This window comes from Canis aureus, chromosome 8, assembly GCF_053574225.1.
Source record: "Canis aureus isolate CA01 chromosome 8, VMU_Caureus_v.1.0, whole genome shotgun sequence".
Taxonomy (NCBI): domain Eukaryota; kingdom Metazoa; phylum Chordata; class Mammalia; order Carnivora; family Canidae; genus Canis; species Canis aureus.
In genome coordinates, this window is record NC_135618.1 from 30,588,178 (window position 1) to 30,615,724 (window position 27,547).

At 34.8% G+C, this 27,547-nt stretch overlaps 1 protein-coding gene across 5 annotated transcripts; it reads left to right on the forward strand.

Moving 5' to 3' along the window:
- Nucleotides 1-27,467, forward strand: RNPC3 (RNA binding region (RNP1, RRM) containing 3). Of its 5 annotated transcripts, XR_013384571.1 has the most exons (17): nt 3-313; nt 2,165-2,212; nt 7,390-7,508; nt 8,507-8,590; nt 9,233-9,344; nt 10,416-10,484; nt 11,882-12,024; nt 15,905-16,030; nt 17,093-17,244; nt 20,427-20,588; nt 21,840-21,934; nt 22,022-22,080; nt 24,061-24,193; nt 24,888-24,959; nt 25,962-26,005; nt 26,569-26,654; nt 27,437-27,467. XR_013384571.1 is itself a non-coding variant. In XM_077905651.1 (15 exons), exons 1-14 carry the CDS (start codon nt 119-121, stop codon nt 24,945-24,947), a joined length of 1,554 nt encoding a protein of 517 aa, XP_077761777.1. In that variant the 5' UTR covers nt 2-118; the 3' UTR covers nt 24,948-24,959; nt 27,437-27,467. The 5 variants fall into 5 exon arrangements, 4 of the variants coding, with proteins under 4 accessions (XP_077761778.1, XP_077761777.1, XP_077761774.1 ...); XM_077905651.1 differs by lacking the exons at nt 25,962-26,005; nt 26,569-26,654 and having other exon boundaries at nt 2-313; nt 17,096-17,244; XM_077905648.1 differs by lacking the exons at nt 25,962-26,005; nt 26,569-26,654.
- Nucleotides 27,468-27,547: the final 80 nt, after the last annotated feature.

Here is a 27,547-nt window from a genome sequence, read left to right on the forward strand (position 1 = left end):
CTTTGTTTCCAGAATCCCTAGCGCGAGGCGGAAAAACACTCTTTTCCCTCAGCCTCTGTGGCCGGGCGTGTTGTCGCTGCAAGCTCTTCTCGCGTCGCCGTCGCCGTCGCCGAGGGAAATGGCGGCTCCCGAGCAGCCGCTACCGCCCATGTCCAGGGGATGCCAGAGCTCCGCCTCGCTCTCTCCGCCGCGGGGCGACCGGACCCTTCTAGTGAGGCACCTGCCGGCCGAGCTGACCGCCGAGGAGAAAGAGGACTTGCTTAAGTACTTCGGGGCTCAGTCGGTGCGCGTCCTGTCGGATAAGGGACGGCTGGTAAGGGCGCGCCGGTCCCGCGCTCCGGAAGGCCCGCGGCTGCTGGCGCCTGGGGGGGGGGGGCGGGGGGGGGCGGCCGTGACAGCTGGAGGCCGAGCCGAGTGCGGACGTGCGCCCGTGGAGCGGAGTCGTGCCCGTCCGCGCTCACGTCCAGACGTCGTGAGGCCGCGGGAAGCTGCGGGGGCTGGCGCCTGTGCTCGTCACGGCGCTGCCGGACCGGGCGGCTGAGAGTCGGGGCCTGAGGAGGCCGAATGGCGTCTTCCCTCCCCTCACCCCCCGGGAGAATCTCCACACTCCTCCGAGTTTGAGAGCGTTTCCTTTGGACTCCGAGTACTCTCGGGGATGAGCTACAAAGAAATGTCGATTCATTTATAAGCAGCTGTTAAGACATTCATTAAAGTAGAGGAGAAAGTACAGTAGAAACCTCAGTAAACCGGGTAACAGCATTTCTACTAGATTTTTTAGGAAAAAAAATTCTTCATGAAATTTCTGACGGAATCCGTTGGAATAGTATTTTAAGGTTTCTACGTAGGTATTTACGGGTTTATTCTATTTACTTTCATATCCGAAGATGTTTTAGGTGGATTTCTCTCCGTTACTCTAGTAATGAGGATGTTAAGTTTCTGCCAGATAGTCTGTGATTGTGCAAAATATTAGTGGTTTTAGTCTTCTCACGTGGTTCTGGTATGAACCAGCGTTGAGAAGTACCGGGAAGACTGACCACTTGTGATCAAAGTGTCAAGTACACCAGCAAATACTAATATTCTCTGTCGTTAATGTAAGTACTCTTAATGAGGTCATCTTGGATCAGAGTAGACGAAATTAGAATGTGATATAATTACTCAAGCAACTTGTAAATGCTTTAATAAGCTCTAGTAACATTATCTGTAGCATAATGATTCATTTACTCTCGACTTACCTTTTTTTTTTTTCTGATGGCTTTTACACTATTTACAATTTATATTTAAAAATACATTTCTCCCATTGAATCCTTATCACAGGGATAAAGCACAAAGGAACTATGCACTTAGGAATGCTTTTTTGTTGATAAACATTTTTAAACTTTGCATTTGGCTGTACAGAAGTATGCTTAAGATCTTTAGATGTATTATAAATTAAAGATCTTTTGTATATTGTGATAGTTTAAGGGCCATCCTCTGTGTATAGTAGGGGTTTTTAAACTTCTGGTCTGTTAAACTATTTGAAAACATATATAAAACATGCTGTATAAGTGTGTACACCTTTATTTTTTTTAAAGGTTTTATTTATTTATTCGTAAGAGACACTGAGAGAGAAAGGCAGAGACACAGGCAGAGGGAGAAGCAGGCTCCATGCAGGGAGCCCAATTCAGGACTTGATCCCAGGACTCTGGGATCACAAAGTGAGCCCAAGGCTGACGCTAAACCGCTGAGCTACCCAGATGCCTCTGTGTGTACACCTTTATAGAAGAGCCTCCATAGCTATCAACTCAAGGAACTCTGATTCAAAAAAGATTCAGAACTACAGTGCTGAAATTAATGAACAGTTACAGTGATCTCGATTTTCCATGACTTTATTAATTTGTGAAATAAATGTCAGCTGGTAAAATCAGACTTCTTACGAGAAACTGAAATTGTATTAGAAATAATTTGTTCTGGATCCCGGGGTGGCACAGCGGTTTGGCGCCTGCCTTTGGCCCAGGGCGCAATCCTGGAGACCCGGGATGGAATCCCACATCGGGCTCCCGGTGCATGGAGCCTGCTTCTCCCTCTGCCTATGTCTCTGCCTCTCTCTCTCTCTCTCTCTCTCTGTGACTATCATAAATAAATAAATAAATAAATAAAAATAATTTGTTCCTTAATTCTTTTTCAGAAACATACAGCTTTTGCTACTTTCCCTAATGAAAAGGCAGCTATAAAGGTATGACTTTATTATTATTATTAAAGTTATCAACAATTTCCTATTCACTAATGTTTGGTCAAAAGTGAGACATTGTTGAACTCTGGTTTTCAAAAGCAAAAGTTTCTGTATTTCAGGAGTTTATTCCACAGACTGCATTTGGTTTATTCTCAAATCTTCCCCAAAGTTTAAGTATTTAGATGTAAGAATAGATTAATTTAAAGCAAATTAAAATTGAATTGTAATTTTATATGCAAGTAAAGATAAGTTCTAAAGAATGCAAAGATTAATAGCTCTTTAACTGCCACAGATGTTTTCAGTATTAAAAGGAACATACATTAAAAAATAAATCCTAGAGATTCGTTCACAAAGGAGGTGACATTTGAGGTAGACCTTTAATGATTAGTTGGATTTTGAGCAGAAAACAAAGGGAGATGGGCCTGTCAGGTGGAGAGAACACTAACTGAAGCTATAGAGCATGAAAAGTTATAAGAGCAAAAACTAAGTGTTGAGATGGAACTAGGACATGGAAAGTAGGTTGAATTTAAATTTGGGTGGGAGGAAGGGATTGAATTTTTAGTAGATATTACTTCCGGCATGTGCACACATAGTCACAGTTTGAGCTGCACAATATGGTCAGGCCTGTGAAAGATGTGGTAGATTAAATGTGGAAAAGATGGGAGGTAGGAAGGCCAAGTGGAAATTCAAGATAAGAGAACTCTTATAATGGCCAAGGCAAGATAAAGGATCCTAATAAATCAAGAAAAAGGCAAAGGGAAGAAGTAGGTATATACCTGATAGAGATTGAGTTTGCAGGCCTCGTGATCCCTATTGATACACAGCTTAAGAAAGGGAATACTTAAGATTTTTGGACTGAGGTATTGGGTTATTACATTAGCTGACAGGGCAGGATTTGGAGGATGTTTGCAAAGGTAGGTAATGAATTCAGATGTTAACTTTGAAGAGTCATTGAGCTACTTCTATGGAAAAATTTTTTAAAGATTATTTATTTGAGATGGACTCATAGAGCATGAGCAAGGGGAGGGGCCGAAGGAGGGAGAAGCAGACTCCCTGCTGAGTGGAGAAACCTACAGGGGACTGGATCCCAGGAACTGAAGTCAGCCGCTTAACCAACCGAGTATCCCAGGCACCCCAGAATATTTTTGATGCAGTTAAAAAATATGGCTCTATTGCTGAGATAAGGTCAAATATGAAGTATCTTCAGTCAGATGAATGGATGTGGTTGTCCAAGGGAAGATGAGCCAGGAAAGGAGAATGAGAGGGAGAAATTCAAAAAGGAAGTAGAACTAGGAAAAAGAAAAAAATCATGGTTGAAAAGAGAAGAGTTTTTTTACAAGATGAGATCTTGTGATGACACAAAATAGGGAAGAAATAGTGTATCGATAAAGGATTTTTTTTTTATTGTGAAACAATAGAAGTCACCCAAATTCTCATCAGTAAGGGGAAGGGATACCTTTATTCCTAGGCTGGACTACTGTTGGAGAATGAGGTCAAATGATTATGTATTAATAAGTAATGTAGCCTAGGTAAAGTACATGAATAAAGTTGCCACACATTATGTATGAGATGTAACATTGGCTTTTTGGAAATCCAGTAGTACATATGTTGGTTTATGCATAGGAAGAAAATGTAGCAAAGCTGTATACCAAATGGTTAATAAATGTCTTTCTGTCAAGGAGGGATTATAGAAGACTTTTACATTATATGTATTTTTTTAACATACAGGCCCTGCCCCCCCCCCCCGAAAAGATTCTTATATATATAGCGTAAGATGTTATAAATAAAATATGGCAATGAAACCCATATTGTTTTATGGTCAAGATTAACTTAGAGGAGAGGGTATGGAGCCAGTGTCTTTGGGAAATGTTTATAGTAGAGAAGGAATGAGAAGATGATAGCATCAATATGGTGTTTAGGTTACAGTGTATGTGACTGATAGATTTTTTTAAAAACCAGGGTTTAAGAATAAAGTAGCTGAGAGAATTCAGGAAATTAGTTAACATTAAAAATGAAAAATCATATATCCTGAAAGAGAATAGGTGTGATACCCATTTTGCAAACAAGAAAGTTGAAGTAATTAGAGCTTAGATGCCTTTTATTTCAGACAATCGAAGATTCACTGATAATGAAGAGGTCTAGAGTTGATTTAGGGACTTGAAAAATATTGAAACATTTTATTTTATTTTTTTTATTGAAACATTTTAAAATGAAAGAATCAAATAAGGATACATAAGCATAGTAAAACAAAATTATCGTCCCAATTAAGGCTTATAGTTCCATTTATTCAAAAATATGAAATGCTTACAATATGCTAGATGCTGCTTTAGGTCTTGGGATAAATCCATGAATAATATTTACAAAAAAATAGGTAAATAGACACTTATGTCCTCATTGGGGCTCACATTCTCAAAAAAAGATTATAAATAATAAACTTGTTTACTATTTTAGAACATGTTAAATACTGTGAGGTAAAAAGGTAAAAGAGCAATAGGATAAAGAGTAAAAGATGGGGATAGTTAAGTTGCAGTTAAGGTGTTTAGGGTCATAGTTGAGTAACAATTTGAAGGAGTTGAAGTTAGCTAAAGAAATATATGGGGAAAGTACATTCCAGTCAACGTAATGACTGGAACAAGGGCACTAGGGTAGGAGAATGCCTGTCGTGTGCAAGTAAGCCAGAATGGCATAGGCAGACAGAATGAGGGGGATGTAGTTAGAATTTAAGGTCAGAGAATAAGAGACCATTTCATGTAGGTACTCTAAAGATCCTGGATTTTATGCTGAATAAAATGGGGAGCTCTTGTAGTATTTTGAGCAAAGCAGTAACATAATGTAACATTTTTTTTTTTTTTTTACATTTTTTTAAAGATTTTATTTATTCATGGGGGAGGGGCAGAGGGAGAAGCAGGCTCCATGCAGGGAGCCTGAATTGGGATTCGATCCCAGATCTCCGGGATCAGGCCCTGGGCTGAAGGTGGCGCTAAACCGCTGAGCCACCTGGGCTGCCCTAATCTAACATATCTTTAAAAGGATGTTGTGTTGAGAAGAGATGGGAGACAGGGACGAGTAAAAACAGGGAAATCTGTAAAAAAGTTATGGTAATTTAGCTCAGAGATGATGGCCGTTTAGACTGAAGTGGTAAGAAGTGATTAGATTCTGGATATATTTTGAATGTAGAAGCAATTTCTTGATGGCTTGGATATGCAATATGGGAAAGAAGTCTTACAGATGATTCCAATATTTTTGACAGGAGTAAGTGAAAGAACGGGGTTACCATCAACTGAAATATGAAAGGCTCCAGATAGAAAACATTTGGGGGGATGAGGAGAGAACATAGTGGTTCAATTTCTGTCAATTTTGAGATGTTTGTTAGACATGTAAGGAGAGCTGTCTGGTATGTTTTCTTGGAGTTTAGGATAGGCTTGGGCTGAGGTTATAAATTAGGGAATTAGGAGCAATGTGGGCATGGAATTTAAATTTAGGATGGTGCTTAGATCACTAAGAGAGCTAGATAGAGGACCAATAATAGAACCCTGGAGTATGTCAACTTCCAGACTTCAAGAAGGCACAAACCAAGAGATCACAGAGTAGAAGCCAGTGAGCTAGGAAGAAAATTGCAGGAAGTATGTGTTGACATCAAGCAAACAACATGTATAAAGGAGAGAGCGATCAACTGTATTAAATGCAACAAAATGAAGGTGGAAAGTAGACCATTGCGTTGGCAGTACAGAATTTGTCATCTTTGACAAACAGTGCCAGTGGACTGATGATAAGACATAAGGCTGATTGAAATGAGTTGGAGACTGCATGGGAGGAGAGGAGTTTTAGGTAAAAGACTTGGCTAACTTTTGTTTTTTAAGATTTTATTTATTTGAAAGAGAGAGTGTGCACATGCATTAGAGAGCACAAGCAGTGGAGAGAGAGAGAGAAGTGGGCTGCCCATCCAGCAGGGAGCGCGGTGTGGGGCTTGAAGACAGGACTCTGTGATCATGAACTGAGCCATCCAGGTCCCCCGGCTTAGATAATTCTTAAGGAGTTTTTTGTTTTGTTTTGTTTTTTTGTTGGTTTTTTTTTTTTTTTTTTTTTTTTTTTTGTATTCTTAAGTTTTACTGCAACTGTAATTGAAAGGAGGGGAGCAAAATGGGATCAATAGATGAATAAAAACGAATTAGTATGGGAGAAGTTAGAAGCATATTTGTATGCTAATATGGATGATTCCGTACAGGACAGAAAATTAACAATGTACTTAAAAACATTCCCCAGGGATCTCTGGGTGGTGCAGCGGTTTGGCACCTGCCTTTGGCCCAGGGCGCAATCCTGGAGACCCAGGATCGAATCCCACATCGGGCTCCCGGTGCATGGAGCCTGCTTCTCCCTCTGCCTGTGTCTCTGCCTCTCTCTCTCTCTCTCTCTCTCTGTGTGACTATCATAAATAAATAAAAATTAAAAAAAAAAAAAAACACTCCCCATTCGGAGTGGAAGAGAGATTCTTGAGTAGATGGAGGGTGGAATTTAGTATACAAGTCAAACAATTAGATTTAGGTAAGAATTTGGATAGTTAATACCTTAACAACAGAAGGTAGATTCATTTGCTGGTAGATGGGAATTATGATTGCAATATGAAGTTCTCATCTGGTTATTTTGATTTTCCCAAAGTAGGAAGCAAAGTCCTAGGCTAAAAGGATGGGAAAGGAATGTTATGAGGTTAAGAAACAAGGAGAAAGTACAAAATAATATTCTAAGAGATTAGAAAAAATGAACTAAAAATGTAATAAGTATGGCATCATTAAGTTTCACCCCCAGATTTGCAGTTGTGATCATGACTTTAAAGTGAATCTAGGCTGATTATGTTTTTCTAACTGTTTTCAGTTGCATTCACTTTAAAGTGAATCTAGGCTGATTATGTATGTTTTTCTATTTTCAGTTGCTAACTATTTTCAGTTGCATAGGTGAAGAGGGGTTTGGGTTTATCCAGATTTTAGTTTTGCTAAGTGGTAGGAAGCAGTCCCTTAATAAATGACAAAGGCTAAGCACCTAGAGATTAGAAATGATTAAGAGATAGCCAGAGATATATTAGCAGTATTCACAAAGATCATGTATAAATTATTTTGGAGATATTCTCTAACAAATAATTTTTTATCATAATTATCAAATATTTACTCTTGTTTTTCCAACTAAAGGCATTGACAAGACTACATCAGCTGAAACTTCTAGGTCATACTTTAGTTGTTGAATTTGCAAAAGAGCAAGATCGAGTTCATTCCCCATGTCCCCCTTCAGACCCTGAAAAAAAGAAAAGGTATGTAGTTAGGTTTTCCTAATATTTTAAAGTGTTTTTAAATCAGTTGTATTGGGTTAATCAATTGGGTTTCATTAATTGGGTTGTTTTCATACTAGCAAGTAAATAACTTGACATAATAAATTATATATGTTTCTGTTTAACCTAGTATATTTATTTTGTTCCTAATTGTGCATTAAGAATCTGAGTGTTCATTTAATAATAAGAATTAATCAGTGGGAAGAGGGTGGGGTGAAAAGCATTCAACTTTAAGTGGAGGAATATAACTAGTATAATATTGTATTATATTATAATAAAATATAATATTATACTAGTTATATAGTATATAACTATACTTGTATTACAGACAGCAAGGTGTCATGAATAGGCATGGCCTTTGGTTCCCAGCAGTGACTCTTTGTAATTATAAAGCCTTTACAAATTTGCCCTTCCACTAGTGGTTCTCATAGTAGTCCCTGGGCTAGCTGCATTATGTAGGATCTTGATTGGAATACAGATTTTTGGACCTTACCCTAGTTCCACTGAATTTGAAATTTGAGGGGTGGAAGGGGAAGATAAGGCTCACCAGTGTGAGTTTTAACAAACCTTCTTAGTGATTTTGATGCACATGAAAGACATTTGTGTATCACTGTTGTATACCATGTGAACTTCAGGGTTGATTTTTTTGGCGTGTGTGTGTGTGTTTTTTTGTTTTGTTTTGTTTTAATTATTTTTTGTCTGTCAGTGAAATTTATCATACCATCTTCATAGGGTTTCATTGAAGAATAAAAAGAATAAATGAAAATGTGTGCCTTGTATGTCTGGAATAGAGAAGGAATAGTAAAGGTTCAATCTATTTCCCTTTCTTTTTGCTATTTGCTTGAGAAATGGTTTAAAGTTTTATTTATTATGGAACTGTTTTCATAATACTCTGTTTAAAAAGATAATATGTCTTTTCTGTATGCAATTTTTTACTCTATTTCTAAAGATAAAATCAACTTTAATTCTGTATTTTCTAGATCTGATGACCCTGTGGAAGATGATAAAGAAAAGAAAGAACTTGGTTGTATAACCATAGAAAATGGAATTGCACCAAACCATGGGTTAGCGTTTTTTCTCTATTTTGTTGTTTCTGTTTTGTTTTGTTTTGTTTTGTTTTGAGTACGTATATATAGATGTGTATATATATTGTGAATAAGATATTTCAAAGGATATTTTATTATGGCATGTATATTTTCAATATATTGATTAAACGTTTTGAGCTATTAGAGTTTATCACTGAATTTGGGTCCATTAAAATGTTAAGAGAATAAAATAAGCTCTAGTAAGAAATACCTTACTTTTCACTAGTGCAGTCAGAAAACAAGTTTCTTTTTCTTTTTTAAAGTTTTTATTTACTTGAGAGAAAGAGAATGCTCAGGCATGTGCACACGTACACAAACCTTGGGGGATGTGGGCAGAGGAAGATGAAGAATCAGACTCCCTGCTGAACAGGGAGCCCAAAGGCAGCTTGATCTCAGGACCCTGAGATCATGACCTGAGCCAAAGGCAGGCACTTAACCAACTGACCACCCAAGTGCCCCAAAGCAAGTTTCTTCTTAAATGTACTTATTTGGAATTATTAGGAACAAGGTAAAAGTACTGAATTATTTGAGCAGTTATATACTTCCTTAGGTTACCTAAAAATAAGTTATTGATATGAAACTTATTTAAAACATGATAAGCATTTTAAATATATTTTTTAGGCTGACTTTTCCTCTGAATTCATGCCTCAAGTATATGTACCCACCACCTTCAAGCACAATCCTAGCAAACATAGTAAATGCTTTGGCAAGTGTGCCGAAGTTCTACGTACAGGTAAGTAGAATGCAATTTACTTTCCAAAAATAAATGCTTGAATAGCTTGATAAGTTTTTTTCCATGCTAATTTTTATACTTTTCATAATAGTGTTTGTTAATCAGACTAATTCAGTCAGGCAATGATATTAAAATTATTTAAGGATATCTTCTCAGCTTGAGCTGCTATAACTAAGTACCGTGGATTGGGTGGCTTATAAACAACAGAAAATTATTTCTCAGAGATTGGGGCTCCGAGATTAGGGTGCCAGCAAGATTGAGTTCTGGTAAGGGTCCTCTCCTGGGTTGCAAATGGCTATTTTCTCTTTGTATCTTCACCTAGCTGAAAAGAGATGAGATAGCTCTCTGGGGTCCCTTTTATAAGAAACCCTAATCTCATTCAGAGGAGTCTATCCTTATGATTTAATTATTTCCCAAAGACCCTACCTTCTGATGCCGTCACATTGAGGGTTAGGTTTCAGCATTTGTATGTGGGTTAAGTCCATTGCAAAAGGTAATGAAATTTACTGCAGTCAAGTAAATGTATATATAAACTATGGTGTAAACGTACTAACGTGTAGTATGTTAATACTAATAAACATAAGCTAATTTGGGAAATAAAACTTCTGGCAATTTTTGTTACTTGAGCATATACCTTTAACGTGGAGATTCTTTCTTAAAGGAAAAAACATAATAGATCCCTCAGCAAATGCTTGAAAGTATCAACAGTAGTAAGATACTTTGAAGTACAAAATACAGGTGTTATTTATTTTCTTGAATGTACTTTTTGTTTCATAATTCCATAGTAATCAAGGGAAAGACAACATTTTGGTAGCATTTACATTGCAAGAACATGATATTTTTAATAATGAAAATAATGAGTATTTGTAGAACTGACAAACATTTTAGGAAGGGGTAATCTTCTGAGATATACAGGTGGTGGTAATAGCCCTTTTTTGTGATAAAGTGAGAAGTGGCCAGCCTTTGCACTAAATCAGGAGTGTTACTGCAAAGTTTTAAAGTACATAAAATCTAAGATGTGAGTTGAATTATCATTTTACTATGTGATTTCCAATGTTTTGCTGCTTTAAGGTGCTTCATCTTATGAATAAAATGAATTTGCCCACACCATTTGGACCAATAACGGCACGACCTCCCATGGTAAGAAATGTCTTAGAATTTTAAAGATTCATGGGGCGCCTGGGTGGTGCAGTCAGTTGAGTGTCTGACTCTTGGTTTCAGCTGGGATCGTGATCTCAGGGTCATGAAATCTAGTCCTACGTTGGGCTCCATCCTCACTCAGCAGAGTCTGTTTAAGGCCATCCCCTCACACACCCCCACCCCCTACCTCCCACTCCTGGTTAAATAAATAAATCTTTAAAGAAAAAAAAATTTTTTTGAAGGTTCAAAAGTTCTCTTCTGATGTGGGATTATTGAGGCTGACCTTCACAAATATTGTGCCACTAACCTTTAATGAGCTTTGAAATTAAGGGACAAATCTAAGTTATTATGATAATTATAGTTGAAGACCTGCAACTGTAGGGGAAAGCCAGAACATGAAAGAGAGGCTTTTCGTAATAGAGGCTGTCATTTCTGCCAGTGTTGTTCAGTCCTTGACTCAGAACATTTTGCTATTTTATAAAATAATTACATTTAACTTAATTATGTAAAATTTCCATTGTTGTGCTTTTATTGCATATGGAGTTTCATTTACAGAAGACAAAAGAAAGATAGCCAATAATTTTTATTAGAATATACTATGCAGATACATCAATTTTAGATGGCAATCTGTGTCTGTTATTGAATCATTCTAGTTACTATTTTGTTATAGTCCTTACTACTTGTTTAGATAATAGCAATGAGAAGGTAATTTGAGTCCTGACACTTAAATAGAAAATTTGCTTTTCTATTCTGTATTGCATATAGACTCCTTTTCTAATATATATACCATTGGCTTCATATTTTTTCTTGTATTCCCAACACCTCAATGCCTTCCTAGTACATTACAGGAATATTCATTAAGATTAGGCTAACTGCTACAAACAAAAAACTCAAATCTTAGTCACTTAAGTATATATAGCAGTATAAGTTACTTGTGCATGTCAAGTCCATTCCAAAAGTAGAGCGGAATGATATCTTACTCTTAGTCATTCAAAAGACCTAACTTTTCTTCACTATGTGCATCCCCAGATTGATGAGGGCATTACCATATATCCTGCAGATCAAGAAGGAAGAGAAGACTATGGGTAGAATTTTTTTTTTTTTTTTTTTTTTTTTTTTTTTAATGTTAGCATTCTGTTGGCTAAAACTCAGTTACATGGTGAATCTAACTGTAAGAGAGGTTTGGAGATTTATTCCAGCTAGGTGCCAAGGAAGAATAAACAAGTTTTGTGATCAACTAGCGGTCTTTCTGTAGCAGGTGTTCCCTTAGTATGTGTTGAATGTGTGAAAGAATATCATTAGGGAGAAAGATGAGAATAACCTATCTGAACAGAAGTGGTTTTTCTATCCTATAAATATCATGGATTACCATACGAATACCATCTTCTTTTAATTAGTATGAAGACTATATGCCATTGCATGCACCTCTTCCACCTGCATCTCCTCAGCCACCAGAGGAACCACCTTTGCCAGATGAGGATGAGGAATTATCAAGTAAAGAATCAGAATATGAAAGCAGTGATGATGAAGACCGACAGAGGTTTGTAATATCAAAGGATATTTGTTTAGATTCTAAGAACAGATATGAGAAAGAGATTGTTTTTGCTCTTCTTAAATTTTGCCTGTAGTTCTTCATAATTTGGGGTCATTAGAATTTTTCCCCAACTCCCCCAACCCCTCAAGCATATATAATAGGAATAGGTATAGATTAAGATCTGATGGGGGACGCCTGGGTGGCTCAGCAGTTGAGCATCAGCCTTTGGGTCAGATCATGATCCCAGGATTCAGGATCGAGTCCTGCACCCAGCTCCTTGTGGGAAGCCTGCTTTTCCCTCTGCCTATGTCTCTGCCTCTCTATCTCTCATGAATAAATAAAATTAAAAAAAAAAAAAAAAAAAGATTAAGCTCTGAGACTATGCATCCAGACCTAAGGAAAATTTTAGATTATGAGTAAGTTTTTAGATTGATAATTATGGTATTATAAAATGCAGTTGATCCTCATAATTTGTGGATTATGTATTTGGGAATTTGTCTACATGCTAAAATTTATTTGTAACCCCAAAATCAATACTTGTAGTGTTTTTATGGTCTTTTGCAAATGTGGGTATGCACAGAATGGTGAAAAATTGGAGTCACTTGGCATGCACATTCCTAGATGAGGTAGAGCAGGGTGACATTCTGTCTTCTTACATTAGCTCCCATACTATAAACAAGTATCCTTTTTGTGATCTGTTTAATACCAAGCTTTTCACATTTTTATGCTGTTTTTTGGTGATTTTGCTATTTACAGTGGTCCCCAAGCAGTGGTCCCTAAGCATAGTGTTAAAAGTGCTAACGTTTCCAAAATCAAGAAGGCTGTGATGTGCCTGACAGAGAAAACATGTTAGATAAGCCTTGTTCAGACTTGAGTTATAGTGCTGTGGATTATGAATTCAGTGTTAGTGAATCAACGATACATAAAATAAGGTGTCCTTAAGCAGAGACAGATATGAAACAAGGTGTGTGGGGCGCCTGGGTGTTCCAGTCGGTTGAGTGTCTGCCTTCAGCTCAGGTTGTGATCCCAGGGTCCTGGGATGGAGCCCCACATCGGGCTCCCTGCTCAGCGGGACCCCTCTTCTCCCTCTGCCTCTGCCGTTCGCCCTGCCGGTGCTCCCTGGTGCTCTAAATAAATAAAATCTTAAAAAAAAAAAAAAAAAAAAAAAAAAAAAGGTGTGTATTGATCAGTTGGTGAAATTCTAGAGCATAGGCTTGCAGGTCCCAATCCTGACTTTCCCCTAGGGGCATTGATTCATTATTCACTAATTATTTATGGAGATTTATAAAACACAACTATTTCAAATAATAAGAATAAGAATAGATTATATTCATATTTTTTCCAGCTTATTCCCCTAAATTTTATTCACCTCAGAATAAATTTCCAGAGCATTTCTGTGGGATTTTATACAAATCCATTCGTACTAATGCAGATTAACTTTTTTATAAGTGGTTCTTGACAACCTACATATATTTTATTTAAATATTCTGGTGGGGATCCCTGGGTGGCGCAGTGGTTTGGTGCCTGCCTTTGGCCCAGGGCACGGTCCTGGAGACCTGGGATCGAATCCCATGTCAGGCTCCGTGCATGGAGCCGGCTTCTCCCTCTGCCTGTGTCTCTGCCTCTTTCTCTCATAAATAAATAAAAATTAAAAATAAATAAATAAATAAATATTCTGGTGAAAAGCAGTAAGTTATTAATAATGTTTAGATGTATAATCCACAGCATAGCCTAGAACAGGAATTGCTAAACATTTTCTGTATAGGGCTAGAGTTTTGTTTTAATAGGAAAGCAGCTATAGGCAATACCTAAGCGAGTGAATATGGCTGTGTTTCAGCAAAACTTTCTGTTTACAAAGAGGTAAACAGAATTCAGCTGGCTAAATTTGGTCCTAGGGCTATAATGATATAATTGATATCCTCTAGCCTAGAAGACTACTCTGGGCATATGAAGGGAATCCTTTTTTTTTTTTTTTTTTTTTTTTTGAGATTTTTTAAATTTTTAAGTGATTGTTAGACCCAGTTTGGGGCTCGAACTCACAACTCCAAGATCAAGCGTCACCAACTGAGCCAGCCAGGCACCCCAAATGATGAGAATCTTCGGTAACTGTATAGAAGTCAGATACAGGAAGTGGTTGATAGGAGTCAAAACCCAAGCAGAGAATCCAGGCAATATTTACAAATAATCAGCAACAATGTGGCTATTATCTCGTCACTGTTAACTTAAGCACTGGCTCAATAGACATTCCTTTTGGAGAAAGAGTTAAAAATATAGGTGGTGCCAAAACTACAAAAATGGTGTGAATAGAGGCGTTTAGGAAAGCTGGCAGTTCTTGATAGACTGTAACTTTAACTTGTTTCTAAGTAAACAACATTATAAAGTATTGCGTTGGGTTAATTACATAATCTCTATAAATTTTACTTTCTTTATAAAAATAATGATAGTAATCAGGAATGCTTTATGCAGACTGGCCAAAATATTTTTTGTTTTGCTTTGTTTATTTGGGTTTCTGTTTAGGGATGTAGTGAGGAATTCTGCAAGTAATTCATCTTAAGTAATGAGAATAGAATCCTTGCAAGAAACAATTTCTGGTTTCATGCTTTTCTACTATCTTCTGGAAACTTAAAAAACAAAACATAATATTCAGCAAATATTTATCTTATGCTGGGCACTGTTGAGAGACTTAGTATATTTTGGGTGAGCAATTCATGAGTAGAAACATGTTTTGTATAATTGGATTTCTTCATAAAATTTTGGGTAAACCTTGATGGTTGAAAAGCCTTACAAATGTATAACGTGTTTACATTTTTTTTTTTTGTCATTTAGTTTAAAGCTTATTTTAACCAAATTCATATGTTTATATTTTTTCCTCACTTCGGTTTAAAGCTTATTTTAACTACATTCTCCTTTCTTGCATTTTGTTTGCATGTTTATTTTGCTTTTAAATTCCACAAATGTAACAGAAATAGAGCTGTGACTACTGGTTTTGAGCTTGTGCTCAGTGGAAACACTGTATCTGATTCTGTGGAAGATACAAAAATGCCTAGACAAGATCTATTTGAAATATCATACATAATGAGGACAAACTGGGTACAATGTATTAATTATCACACCTTGATAATTACTTATAAAAAGCAACTTCAGAGTATATTATTGAAAACTTTGTTCTTAAGTAAGTTATCTTGTTTGTGTATTGATTCATGTGCAACAATTCCGAAAATGCTTTAAAATAAAAATAACTTCAGCTTAGGCTCTTTTTAATTAGAATAAGAATCAAAATAATCATACTGTATTTGTGAGGTATTTTGAATATCAGTCAAGAAAAGTAATAAAGTTACATATGTTACTATATCCTGTTCAACTTTTTGGCATCAAATGCAGCCATTTTATTTGGACAACTAATAATTTTCATAATAATACATATCTTTAACAGATAAATGGAGAAGCACCTGGGTGGCTCAGTTGGCTGAGCATCTGACTCTTGATTTCTGCTCATATCATGCTCTCAGAGTTGTGAGATAACTTCTCATTGGGCTCCGGGAGGCTACTTAATATTCTCTCTCCCTTCTTCTCCTCCTGCTTGTGTTGTGCGCAGAGTGCCGCGCGTGTGTGTGTGTGTGTGTGTGTCTCAAATAAATCTTTAAGAAACAAAAATAAATTGAAACCAAGTAAATGACCAGTTCCTTTTAAAGTAAAATGAAAGTTGGCCAAGGAAATTTAGAACTTGAGCTTATTTTAAATTATCTTAATTGATGGTTTAGAAACTATACTTCTATGTAAATCCTAACTTACGATGTAACATGTATAATTTATATTTATAGTTTAATTATACTATATGCTTCTACATGAAGAATTTCTGTTTTTACTTACTCTTTTCATAATGTAGAATGACCAAACTAATGGAATTAGCAAATCTTCAGCCCAAAAGACCAAAAGCAATAAAGCAGCACCATGTGAGAAAAAAGCAAAAAATAAAGGATATGTTGAAAACACCTTCATCTGCTTCACATGGGTAATTTTGTTTTGAATTATGAAATAAGATTTTTCTGTATAATTTGTCTATTTGCTTAACTTGTGTCGTTTATAAACAATTACGGCAGACATTTTACTTGCCTGTTTGCCATGGAATTCTATGTACTTTAATAATCACATAAAATTAATATTAATTGCAATTTTAATTTCATTTAGCAATTCTACAATGTAAATTTCACTTAAACTTGTAAATAACTTCATAAATTGAGAATGGGTTTGTTAGAAATCTTTTTTCCCTTTTAAAGTAATGTCTTTAATCTGTGTTTTTTAAAATTTAACATTAAGTATAAATATGATCTATGTTTCTCACCTGTGTATGTCTTAATACTGCAATCCCATGCTTTTGATCTCTAGCAGCACTGAACAGTTAAAAATAATGTGAACCAAATTCAGTTTTCCAGTAGCCACATTAAAGGAGTAACCAAAAGAAAATAAAAATAAAAAAAATAAAAAATAAAAGAGTAACAGGAAGCAGATGAAATTAATTTTGATAATATATTTTATTTAACCCATTATATCCAAAATATTTCAGCATATAATTAATATAAAAATTATTGATATGTCACCTTTTTTTGTACAGAGTTGTTATAAGTCTAGTGTGTATTTTATGTACTTATATTTTAATTTAACAGCTATATTTCAAGTGCTCATTAGCCATACATGTGGCTAGTGGCAATTCTTTCAGAGAGATAGCTTTCTTATATAGTACACAGTACATAAAAATGCTTATATTAAACATAAAATGAATGTCTTTGTATATCGGTAAATATCCTTAAGTTTGGATTCAGTAGTCCCCAGGTACTGTTTCTGTCATTAGTGAGTGATATCCCTTAATCTTATAGTCTTCTAGTCTAAATAGTAATTTAACAGTATTCATATTAGAAAATTTGTTGGGATTTCTTGAAGTGGTAAATATAAGTTTGTGCAATGCCTATAGTATTATGAATACTTTGTCAGTGTTAATTTAAGGTAAATATGAGTAATGTTTTACTCAAGATTTTATTTGCATTTGCAAAATAATGTTGTCACTATTTATAAACAGCAGTTTACATCCAGTGCTGTTACCTTCGGATGTATTCGACCAACCACAGCCTGTAGGTAATAAGAAAATTGAATTTCATATATCTACTGACATGCCATCTGCATTTAAGAAAGATCTAGAAAAAGAACAAAATTGTGAAGAACAAAGTTATGGTAAGTATATTCTAGTTGTTTATATGCTATGTAAAAATTCTTCTCATTCTGCCTTTTTGTTAGAATTAAATTTTAAAAATACGCAGTTAGTCTTTTTTAATATGGAATACTGTCCATTTTGAACTTTTTCATATAACTAAAAAAAATGCTTAATGATGAGACCATCACTGTTGCCTTTTGCTAGTCATGAACTTCAGGGTGAAATTTAGTCTGGTTTTTGTTGTTTACACTAAAGATGCAATAGAACAATTATTTTTTTTTCATTGTTAGATGTCATATTCTGTGGCTTTATTAGTATATTTATATTATTGATAAGTAAACAAGCAGTGTGACTATTGTGTGTATTGTAGATTTAATGTAAATTTTTTTTTTTTTTTATCCAAAAGACATAGATTATTTACTAAGATACTATTCTTAAGTTTAAAGACGGTTTATTGGGCAGCCCGGGTGGTTCAGTGGTTTAGCGCCGCCTTCGGCCTAGGGCGTGATCCTGGAGACCAGGATCGAGTCCCACGTCGGGCTCCCTGCATGGAGCTTGCTTCTCGCTCTGCTTGTGTCTCTGTCTTGGTCTCTCTCTGATTCTCATGAATAAATAAATAAAATCTAAAAAAAAAAGAAGCTTATTAAAATTACAGGTATTTGTTTTAGGCATTAATTTGATACTATAGTGGCATTCGTTTGTTTAATTTTAATTTCATAAAACAGATTTCTAGAAACAGTAAAACAGGAGCTTATAGAGTAAAAATTTAAAAGGTTAACACCTCAAACCCCACTTTCCCCTATCTCACTACCATTGTTAATAATTTAGAATATAGCTATTCATTCCAGATCTTATCCCTATACATGTGTAAACACATTTTCTCTTCTTGTTTTAAATGAGCATCATGTTTTGTGTAATGTTTGTCATTGACTTAATATTGACTTATTGAAATCATACAACATAACAGCTTTGTGCTGGGCTCTAAAGGACAAGTTAGATGTGGTCTGTGATCTTTAGGAGTTTAAAGTTTACTTATCAATAAAAAATTTATACCTTATTTTTTTAATGGCTGCATTATACTACATAATATAGCTACATCAATCTTTAATTATGCTCTGTTGATAGAAGTTGAGGTTATTTCTGTTTTTTTACTATTTGAGAAACTACTCGTCGTACATTTTTGCACATATATCTTTGACCATTTGTGTGAATATGAGATTATAGAGTTCCAGTAAGTATTGCAAATGTAGCAAGTGAAAAACTAATTTTAATTTCTTTCTCATGGTTAGAATGCATTGCCTTTTCAGATAGCTTCTTGTTTTTTTCTCTTTCTTAGGGAAATAGATAATTTATTTAACAGCTAAACCTTATTTGTAACTTTACAGTATTTCGCTGTATGGTATGAGGCTGCCGTTTGTACTCTTGTCCTGGCCCTATTGGCATTAGAGATGGGCTCGGGTCAGCCATTGGACCATAATCTCCTCCAGAGGGGCAGCATGTGCAGAACCTCTGCCCCAGAGCGCAGTGCCTGTGAAGCATATGACAAATATTGGCTGTGAGACAAGATGATCCAAGTAAAAATGCATGGTGCAAATGTCTAAATATTAGCTATTATTTGTTTTTTAAGATTTTATTTATTTATTCATGAGAGACAGAGAGAGAGAGAGAGAGGCAGAGACACAGGCAGAGGGAGAAGCAGGCTCCATGCAGGGAGCCCGACATGGGATTCGATCCCGGGTCTCCGAGATCAGGCCCTCGGCTGAAGGCAGCTCTAAACCACTGAGCCACCCGGGCTGCCCTATTGTGTGTTGAATAAATGAACAGTACATAGGGCACACAGATGGCTCCATTTTTGTTTCAATATATATATATTTTTTTTTTCTTTTTGAATATTTTTCTTCATTTCATGTTAATCACCCTTAGACACAATATTTTTGTTTTTTTAAGCTTAAATTACTCAAGGGTCTAGGTGATTTTGGCAGGGTGACAGTCCTCCCATTCAACATCAGTGTCAAGTAGCAATGTTGAAGTAACAGTAGAAGCAGTCTTAAGTTTTTCTCTTATGGATGCTTTCAGGCTACAGGAAGGAGATCGGTTTCTATAACAATTTTTTAACATTATTAAGAGACTTACGATCTTAAGTGTAGCATGTATTTGCATCATGCTCATAGCTTTTTAGAGTGTTTTTTGTTTGTTTTTTGGTAGTATGACGAATTTTTCTAGTGAACATTTAACCCTATCCTTGCTGTGCCAGTTTAATTTCTGCAGTGTTTTTGAATTTTCCTAATTGAATAATTTCTTAAGTATGAATACTTGTTTTCCTTTACTACTTGTAAAGCTTTTATGAAACTTTTTTGGTATCGTCAAATGGAAATGACATGATTTCATCATAGGTCCTGATCTTAATCTTTTAATCATCTTTGATAAGATTGAAGGCTGTTTGATAATATTTTGATGTAGCATTCTGAAGTCTTCAGACTCATTGTATAAATAATCTTGAATGATGACATTCCATTACAGTAATGAAGTACAAATTTCTTTCATGTAATTATTAATAATTCAAAGTGAATAGGTTAAACAAAATATTTATTATTGACCCCACCAACCTTCATTCTGCCAATCTTGCCAATACATTTTATTTTTTTAGGTGCCCCTCTGGCACCTCAAACTAATAAATACGTTGAAAATGAATTCATTTTCTTTCCACTTTGCAGGCCCTGTAAGTAGCATCACAAAGCAGCTGTTTGGCTGTTAGCTTATTGTGTGGCTGTTTTCATATTATTATGGCAGAGCTTAATAGCCATGACAGAAACCATATGGCCTACAAAGCCTAAAATATTTGCTATTTGACCTTTTACAAAAAAAGTTTGCCTACCCCTGCTCTGAAGCATTGAGAAAAATACCGAAGTTTTAGTGCCAAAAGATACCGAATTTTTTTTTTTTCCGAATTTTTTTTTTTAAGATTTTATTTATTCATAAGAGACACACAGATAGGCAGAGACATAGGCAAAGGGAGAAGCAGGTCCTATGCAGGGAGCCCAACATGGGACTCGATTATCGCACTCTGGGCCGACGGGAGGTGCTCAACCGCTGAGCCACCCAGGGGTCCCCGCCAAAGGATATCTTAAAGTTAAAAATGGAAAACAAAGCCTGTTTTAAAAAGTGGGAATTTTTAATGGCTTATGTTAATGTTAACTTTCAGATTTGCCTGCTCCTGAAGGTGATGCCCCCAATGTAGGATTTGGAAAAATCTTCCCCAAACCTAATTTGAACATCACAGAAGAGATTAAAGAGGACTGTGATGAAATGCCATCAGAATGTATTTCTAGAAGGGAGTTGGAAAAAGGCAGAATTTCTAGAGAAGGTAACTAACTTCATGAAATGTTTATTCCATTTCTTTGATGTGTCAGAAACAACAAATTTCGTGTTCTTTATTTTGATTAAGGCATGTATTTCATTTCAACACATCTTTCCGGTTAATGTTTTTAATCACTGCTTTTGGTTTTAATACCCATATTTTGTAGGGAGGATAGTCTCTCTCAATACAGTGTTTTCAGTTTATTAAGAAAAAAAATTGTTTTCATTCCTAAAACTTTTTATATAACATTAAAAAAAAAATCAAGTGACCCATTGTCTGGAGTTTTGTGTTCCAAATACAGTGGATATATCATCATAGTTTTGTGTTTGAGATGCATGCAATGCAGTTTAAAAATGAATAGTTTTAATTATTTGGTGGTTAAAAGTCTGTGTTTAAGGATTTTATATCCTAACGTGATAGATTTTTTTACTTCTAAAGAAATTTTCTGGGCAGCCCAGGTGGCTCAGTGGTTTAGGGCTGCCTTCAGCTTAGGGTGTGATCCTGGAGACCCAGGATCAAGTCCCACGTCGGGCTCCCTGCATGGAGCCTGCTTCTCCCTCTGCCTCTGTCTCTGCCTCTCTCTCTCTCTCTCTAATGAATAAATAAAATCTTGAAAAAAGTAAAAATAAAGAAATTTTCCTGGTTTGTACTTTTTAGGAAGTTATTTAGAGATTGACATGTAACATTATAATTTTTCCCATAAAAATGGGGAATAAACTTCCAATTAGCATTTTCGCATAGAACATCAGTTGCCAGGAACTGATTATTGAACTAGCAGTAGCTATATAGGGATCCAGAAGCCACAGTTTATATGAAGTACTTAATTAGGTTTGAGTAATTTATTCTCCTGTTTGACCGTTGGTGCCTGGTGGTTTGGGAAATTGACTTTAAGTTAAACAGTGACACAAATGGTTGATAACGTACTTATCTGCTTCATTTTTTTTTTTTTTTGCTTCAATCTTAATAAAGTAAAAAGCTTTTATTGTAAAGGAGCTTCAATAGTAGATATTTTATTGAACAAATTTTAGTTATGCTAGATGGCCTGAAATTTTTAAGCTTATTTGCATATTACCAATTCAGATTTTTAATTAGTGTTTTTATTCATGACATTGCTATTAATGGTTATTATGGTTGTGACAGTTTCATAATGCTTAATTTATTTAGTGCTTGTATTTGAATGTTGTTAAAGCTTTTCTTTGAGAAAATTAATGAAAAAATCCTAATTTATATCCTCCTTTTGTTTTGTTTTTAAATAAGAAATGGAAACACTGTCAGTTTTCAGAAGTTATGAACCTGGTGAACCAAACTGTAGAGTTTATGTAAAGAATTTAGCTAAACATGTTCAAGAAAAGGTAAGTTGAAACTTGTAAATTGGCACTATTGTTTTACCTCTTTTTTCCTGAACCTTCTTACTTGTCTTTTTCTTATTAAAATTCTAGGACCTTAAATTTATTTTTGGGAGATATGTTGACTTTTCATCAGAAACACAACGGATAATGTAAGTAGGAGTCATATTCTCAAATTATGTTTTGTTTTTATCTGTTATGAATTAGCTCTTAAATCCCAGCACTTTCCCTTTAGAGATAAAAATTACAGGAAGAAATTGCTCTTATCTGTTACATGATTTTTAGATGTCTAAAGCAGTAGTCCACAAAAATCTTTGTAAATGGGAAGATAGTAACCATTTCATATTTTTATTTTATTATAGGCCGTACGGGGTCTGTTGGATCTACTTAGTTCTATCTTTGTATCATGAAAGTAGGCATTAACAATATACACACTAACATTTATGGCTGAGTTCCCATAAAATTTTATACAAACAGCGTAAATTGCAGCCCTAATCCCCATTTCTAAATTAGTGGTTCTCAAACTTTAACCTGCATAAGAATCAACTGGAGAGCTTGGTACCATTTCCTAGGCACATCTAGGTTAAGGTAGGGCCTATGAATTTATATTTCTAAAAAGCTCATTGATCATGCCAAAAATGCTGGTTCAAAGATTGCACTCTGAAAACTACTGTTTTAATGACTCATTCAGCAGTATACACAGCAATCCAGCAGAATTTTTCAGATTCTTAACCTTGACAGTAACTTCCCTTCGTTTAATTAGTCTACGTTAAGCAAGGCTCCCGATTTTATGAGTGCAAAAGATAGGAATATGATCTGTAAATGCTATAAAAGCTAATATTTAGAGTTACAGTTTTGTTCTTTAAAATGCCATAGTTAGTTAGCTCCAAAGTATATAAGATCCTTGGCCATATAAGTTAGAAGTAGAGAAAAGTAGAAAAGGTAGAGAGATAGACTTGAGTGGTGGTAAAATGGAGGAGTAACTGGAACTAGTTAGTTTTGTTTTAATCTTTTAAATCTTAGCTAGCCTGTTTATACTCATTAGTGGCAGAAATCTTTCCTTATCAGTCTACCAAAAGTTTCTTTTGCTAGGCATGCAAAATACTGGCCCTTTATTTTTGTTGCTACCTTAAATCATGATTATAAGAAACAGAAAAAAAGTATATATGAAATGTTTTACATACATAAATACATACTAGTTTACGTCTGTTTTTTAGTATTGCTGCAATTAGTATTTGAGGGGGGAAATAATTTTATATGGAGAAAGCTATATACATCAAATGATAAATTATAGTTTTCCCAAAATTTTTGAAAAATGAATAATTATGGAATAATAGAACATTATACTTGGAATAAAAAAAAATCTGGCTTGTATTTCCGCTCTAGTTTTAGCTGTCTGTATTACCTGGAAGCAGTCACTCATAATCTGTAGACGTCACCTGTAAAATGATGATTTTTGACTAGATGATCAATAAGGTCCCTTCCCTTTCTATTCTGAAGTTCTGTGTCACTTTTCTGAAGTTCCTTTCAGCCTTTCTATTCTTGGTTATTTGGTTTTTTGTCATGTGAGTAAACAATATTGAGTTGGCTGTATGAAATGTTTTAAACAGAGATATGAAATAAAGGTTTAAGTTTGCTTTTGTAGTTTGCAGTAATTTTTAAATTACATAAATACATTTAACATAGCTTAGAAGGATAGATACTGAAGGTCATTATCAAACTTTTATTACTTAGAATCAATTTTAGAACAGAATGCAAAACATAATTTTATAAAGTCTAATGTTTTATTCCGACACAGTTTTACTCTGAAATAGCAAGCATTGGGCAGCCCTGGTGGCTCAGCGGTTTAGCACTACCTTTGGCCTGGGGTGGGATCCTGGAAACCTGGGATTGAGTCCCATGTCAGGCTCCCTGCATGGAGCCTGCTTCTCCCTCTGCCTGTGCCTCTGCCTCTCTTTCTCTCTTTCTCTCTCTCTCTCTCTCTCTCTCTGTCTCTCATGAATAAATAAATAAAATCTTTAAAAAAAAATGAAATAGCAAGCATTTTAAATGTTTAGTACATTTCTATTCCCATGATCAGAATTGTTTGACATTCTTTAAATCAAAACCTCTTTTTCTTCCTTGACTTCTAGGTTTGATATACGTTTGATGAAAGAAGGTCGCATGAAAGGACAAGCTTTCATTGGACTTCCAAATGAAAAAGCAGCAGCAAAAGCCTTAAAGGAAGCTAATGGATATGTTCTTTTTGGAAAACCTATGGTGGTTGTATCCTTTAAATAATCCATTCCAAAGAAAATGTGTTTTTTAGTAGAAAGGTATACCTGAAACTAATTTTTATGTTATCTTTTAGAAATCTCAACCCCTGGTATTCTAGCTTGAGATACTCCGTTATAAACATACTTAGCTGAGTGACATGGCTGTTGTTTAGACTTTTATTAGAAAATAAAAGAACCTTAGCAGCATGAGATTATTAGAATATCTAAACATTTCATTTATATAGCTCAGAAGTACATTTTTAGGCTAAGCCTAAAAGACTAAAGTATCTACAGGTACATTTGTAGTCATTAGAAAAGATACAGTTCATTGTAGTTTTTAATGTTTTATTGTAGTATAATTCATATTTCTATTTGGAAATTTTAACAACCAAAATGTATACTTGGATTAAAGATTCTGCTTCTAGTAGTTAATGCAGTTTGCAAACTAGAAATCAGTGGGATAGATGAAGTGAAGATCCAGGTGTAAAAAATGATTATAAATAAAAAGTAAATTTTTTACTTCTGCAAATCATGGGCAGCAGACAGGAGGCGCTCAAAAAAAAATATTTGATAGATGGCTGAGAGTAGGAAAACAAATATAAGAGTTAAATTTTAAAAACTACTCCTATCCTACATTAGGAAGTTCTTATTTATCTAGAGATTACTGTCATGTTTGTGAAGAAACCTTAATTTATAAATATTAGCAATTTGCTCGATCTGCTAGACCAAAACAAGATTCTAAAGAAGGAAAAAGGAAGTGTTAAAAATTAGTAAAGGTAAGTGTGAATATAACAGAATAAAAGAACAAGACTTTCTTGAGATAAAGTTAAGGATAAACCTTGATAGAGTGGTAATTCAGGTATCTTCTGAGGTTTTTAAAAGATAAGATCAGTTGATCCATCTATCCATCCATGTCTTTTTCACTCTATGTCACTATCTCTGCAATCAATTCCCAATAAATTTCAGAATTATAACTACAGAATAAAACCCATCTGTTTTTAAAAGGAAGTTTAGAGAATGAATTTATGAGGGGACTATATGTCTTTGTCTTAAAACTTTTTCAGTTTACAGTAAAGCAATGGTTCTTAAACTTTAACATGTCTTACAGTCACCTGAAGGGCTGATAAACCAGTTTGCTAGGCTTCCCCTCACCCTCACCCAGAGGTTCTGATTCAGTAGGTCTGGAGTAGGAGCTTTGGGTCGTCAACCATGCCAGTTTTCCTGTGCTGAGACTGGAAAGCCAAGACAAATTGGTTGCTCTTAATGGGGCCTAGAAATTTGCATTACTAATTACACATGTCACAGAAATGTTTACATATTTTTTGTGGAATGAAATCTTTTGCTTTTTATAGGAGTAATTTAAATGCATATTTATGTAATTTAATGATTAAAAATAATAGAATTAACCATTTTAAACTTCTAAGTTTGTGTAATTGACTTAAGAAACGAGTAGAAATATACTTTTTGTTTTATTTTAAATCTTTCTACCTTTATAAACTGGAAAAACATGAAGTAACTCAGTCAACAGTACTGATGTTAAGCTGAAAAAATTATATAACTAAATAAGGGAAAATTTTGCTTAATGTTATTCCTTTTGTGAAATGCCTTGAATATTTGAATTTTATGAAGTATCTATACTGATTGAATCAGAATTCTTACAAGTACCTTAGTGGAACAGTTAAAATAACAATTTTCAGTGTGTGTTTAAAAATATCATTTATAAATCTAATGTAAAAATTGAGAAAAAAATTAAACTGCATTCTGCTGTTCTTCTTTAGAAGCATTCCTGCGTAAATACTGCTGTAATACTGTCATACAAAGTGTATCCTTTCTTGTTGTATCCTTTTTGGGGCAGTGTTTTCTGTTTTTCCTAGAAATGTTTTGTCCCCCATTGATTCAGATTAAGCAATATTTTTTTATAATTTATTCAGAAGATATATTTCTAAAATTATCAGTGTTGATTGGACAAATCATTTATCTCCTTTTTAGATCTGCTGTGAATTTTCTGTGCTATTCTTAGGTTATGTAATTTTTCCAGGGAAAGTTAGTGAATCAGGTCAACTTATTTACTTGGAGAATGTATTCATCTGTTTTAACACAGAATTTAGTCTTGTTTCTTATATTTATGTATTTCCTAAACCTAATTCAGTAACACATGCTTTCTGTTTTATGATGTATCTGGCTTAGGTGTTCTATATAACATGTTGTAAAATTTGGAAAAGACTTTTTTTCTTTTAAAAAGTATATATACTGAAAAAAACTGAATTTCTTTGTAAATTCCAAATAAGAGAGCAGACCTCATATCTGAGGTTTTATTATTGGTATCTCCTTTGAGATAACAAGTAGAAGTATTTTTTTTCCCTCTTTTTCTAAACAAAACTAAAGGAATAAGAAAAGAGGAACAGAGGGAAGAAGACATAATGTTGACTCAGGGTAGCACATTAAGTGGAACAAAAGAAAAAACAGTCCTGGTAGGTATATGTAGTAACAGTGGTTTCCAGACTGGTTGATTACCGGAATTCCCCGAAACCATGATTCTTAGTCATGGCCACATTTTGGAATCACCTGGGAAACTTAAAAAAAAAAAAAAAAAAAAAGATGAAATAAAAGGCTAAAAAATGTACTAATGCCTAGGTTTCTCCCCATTTTGATTTAACTAGTCTGGTGCACAGCATAGATACTGGAATTTTTCAAACCTCCTAACGTGTGACGAAGGTTGAGAACCACTGAAGAAGGATTTTTAGATAGATTCCTGGACACTCTCCTAAAACTAATAAATCAGAATTTCTGGTAATGGGACCAAGAATCTAATTTGAAAAGATTTATTTAGTAATGCTAAGGGATGACCAGTTTGGATACTAGTTTGTTAGAGGAAAATGGTTAGATACTTAATGCCAACCTAGTCATTCAACCTCCTGTAAGTAGGAAAATCAAGATTTGGAGCCTCTGCACTTCTTGCAAATCCTGCTATTGCTAATACTATGAAAACAATGAAAAATTCTGTTAGTAATTATTCACATTAAGAATACAAAAAATTACAGATACTGAAATTGCTATTTTTATAGAAGTTAAAATGTTTTATTTTTTAATGTTTTAATCAGTTTCCTTATAAGCAATTTATTTAGACAATTAAAAGTTTGTAGTACTGACATGATTCACTAATTTTCTAAATATGAATGCTTTTAGTTATTTTAAAACCAATGAACTGTTTTATAATCATTATTATTTTTAATGAATTCTTATGGTGTTTTAGGTTCCTTTTGATTCCGTGTCTTCCAACTGCTTTCCAAATTTAAGGAGAAGAAAATGACACCTGGTCTATGGAACTGTGCGTAACAGCTTTTAAAGTATATTTAAAAGTTAA

Bases quoted from the DNA above. Each gene is read 5' to 3' on its own strand.
- RNPC3 (XM_077905648.1), top strand. From the start codon at position 119: ATGGCGGCTCCCGAGCAGCCGCTACCGCCCATGTCCAGGGGATGCCAG. The intron at 12,025-15,904 runs GTTTGTAATATC...TTCATAATGTAG, and splicing joins GATGATGAAGACCGACAGAG to AATGACCAAACTAATGGAAT. The intron at 21,935-22,021 runs GTAAGTTGAAAC...TTAAAATTCTAG, and splicing joins CTAAACATGTTCAAGAAAAG to GACCTTAAATTTATTTTTGG.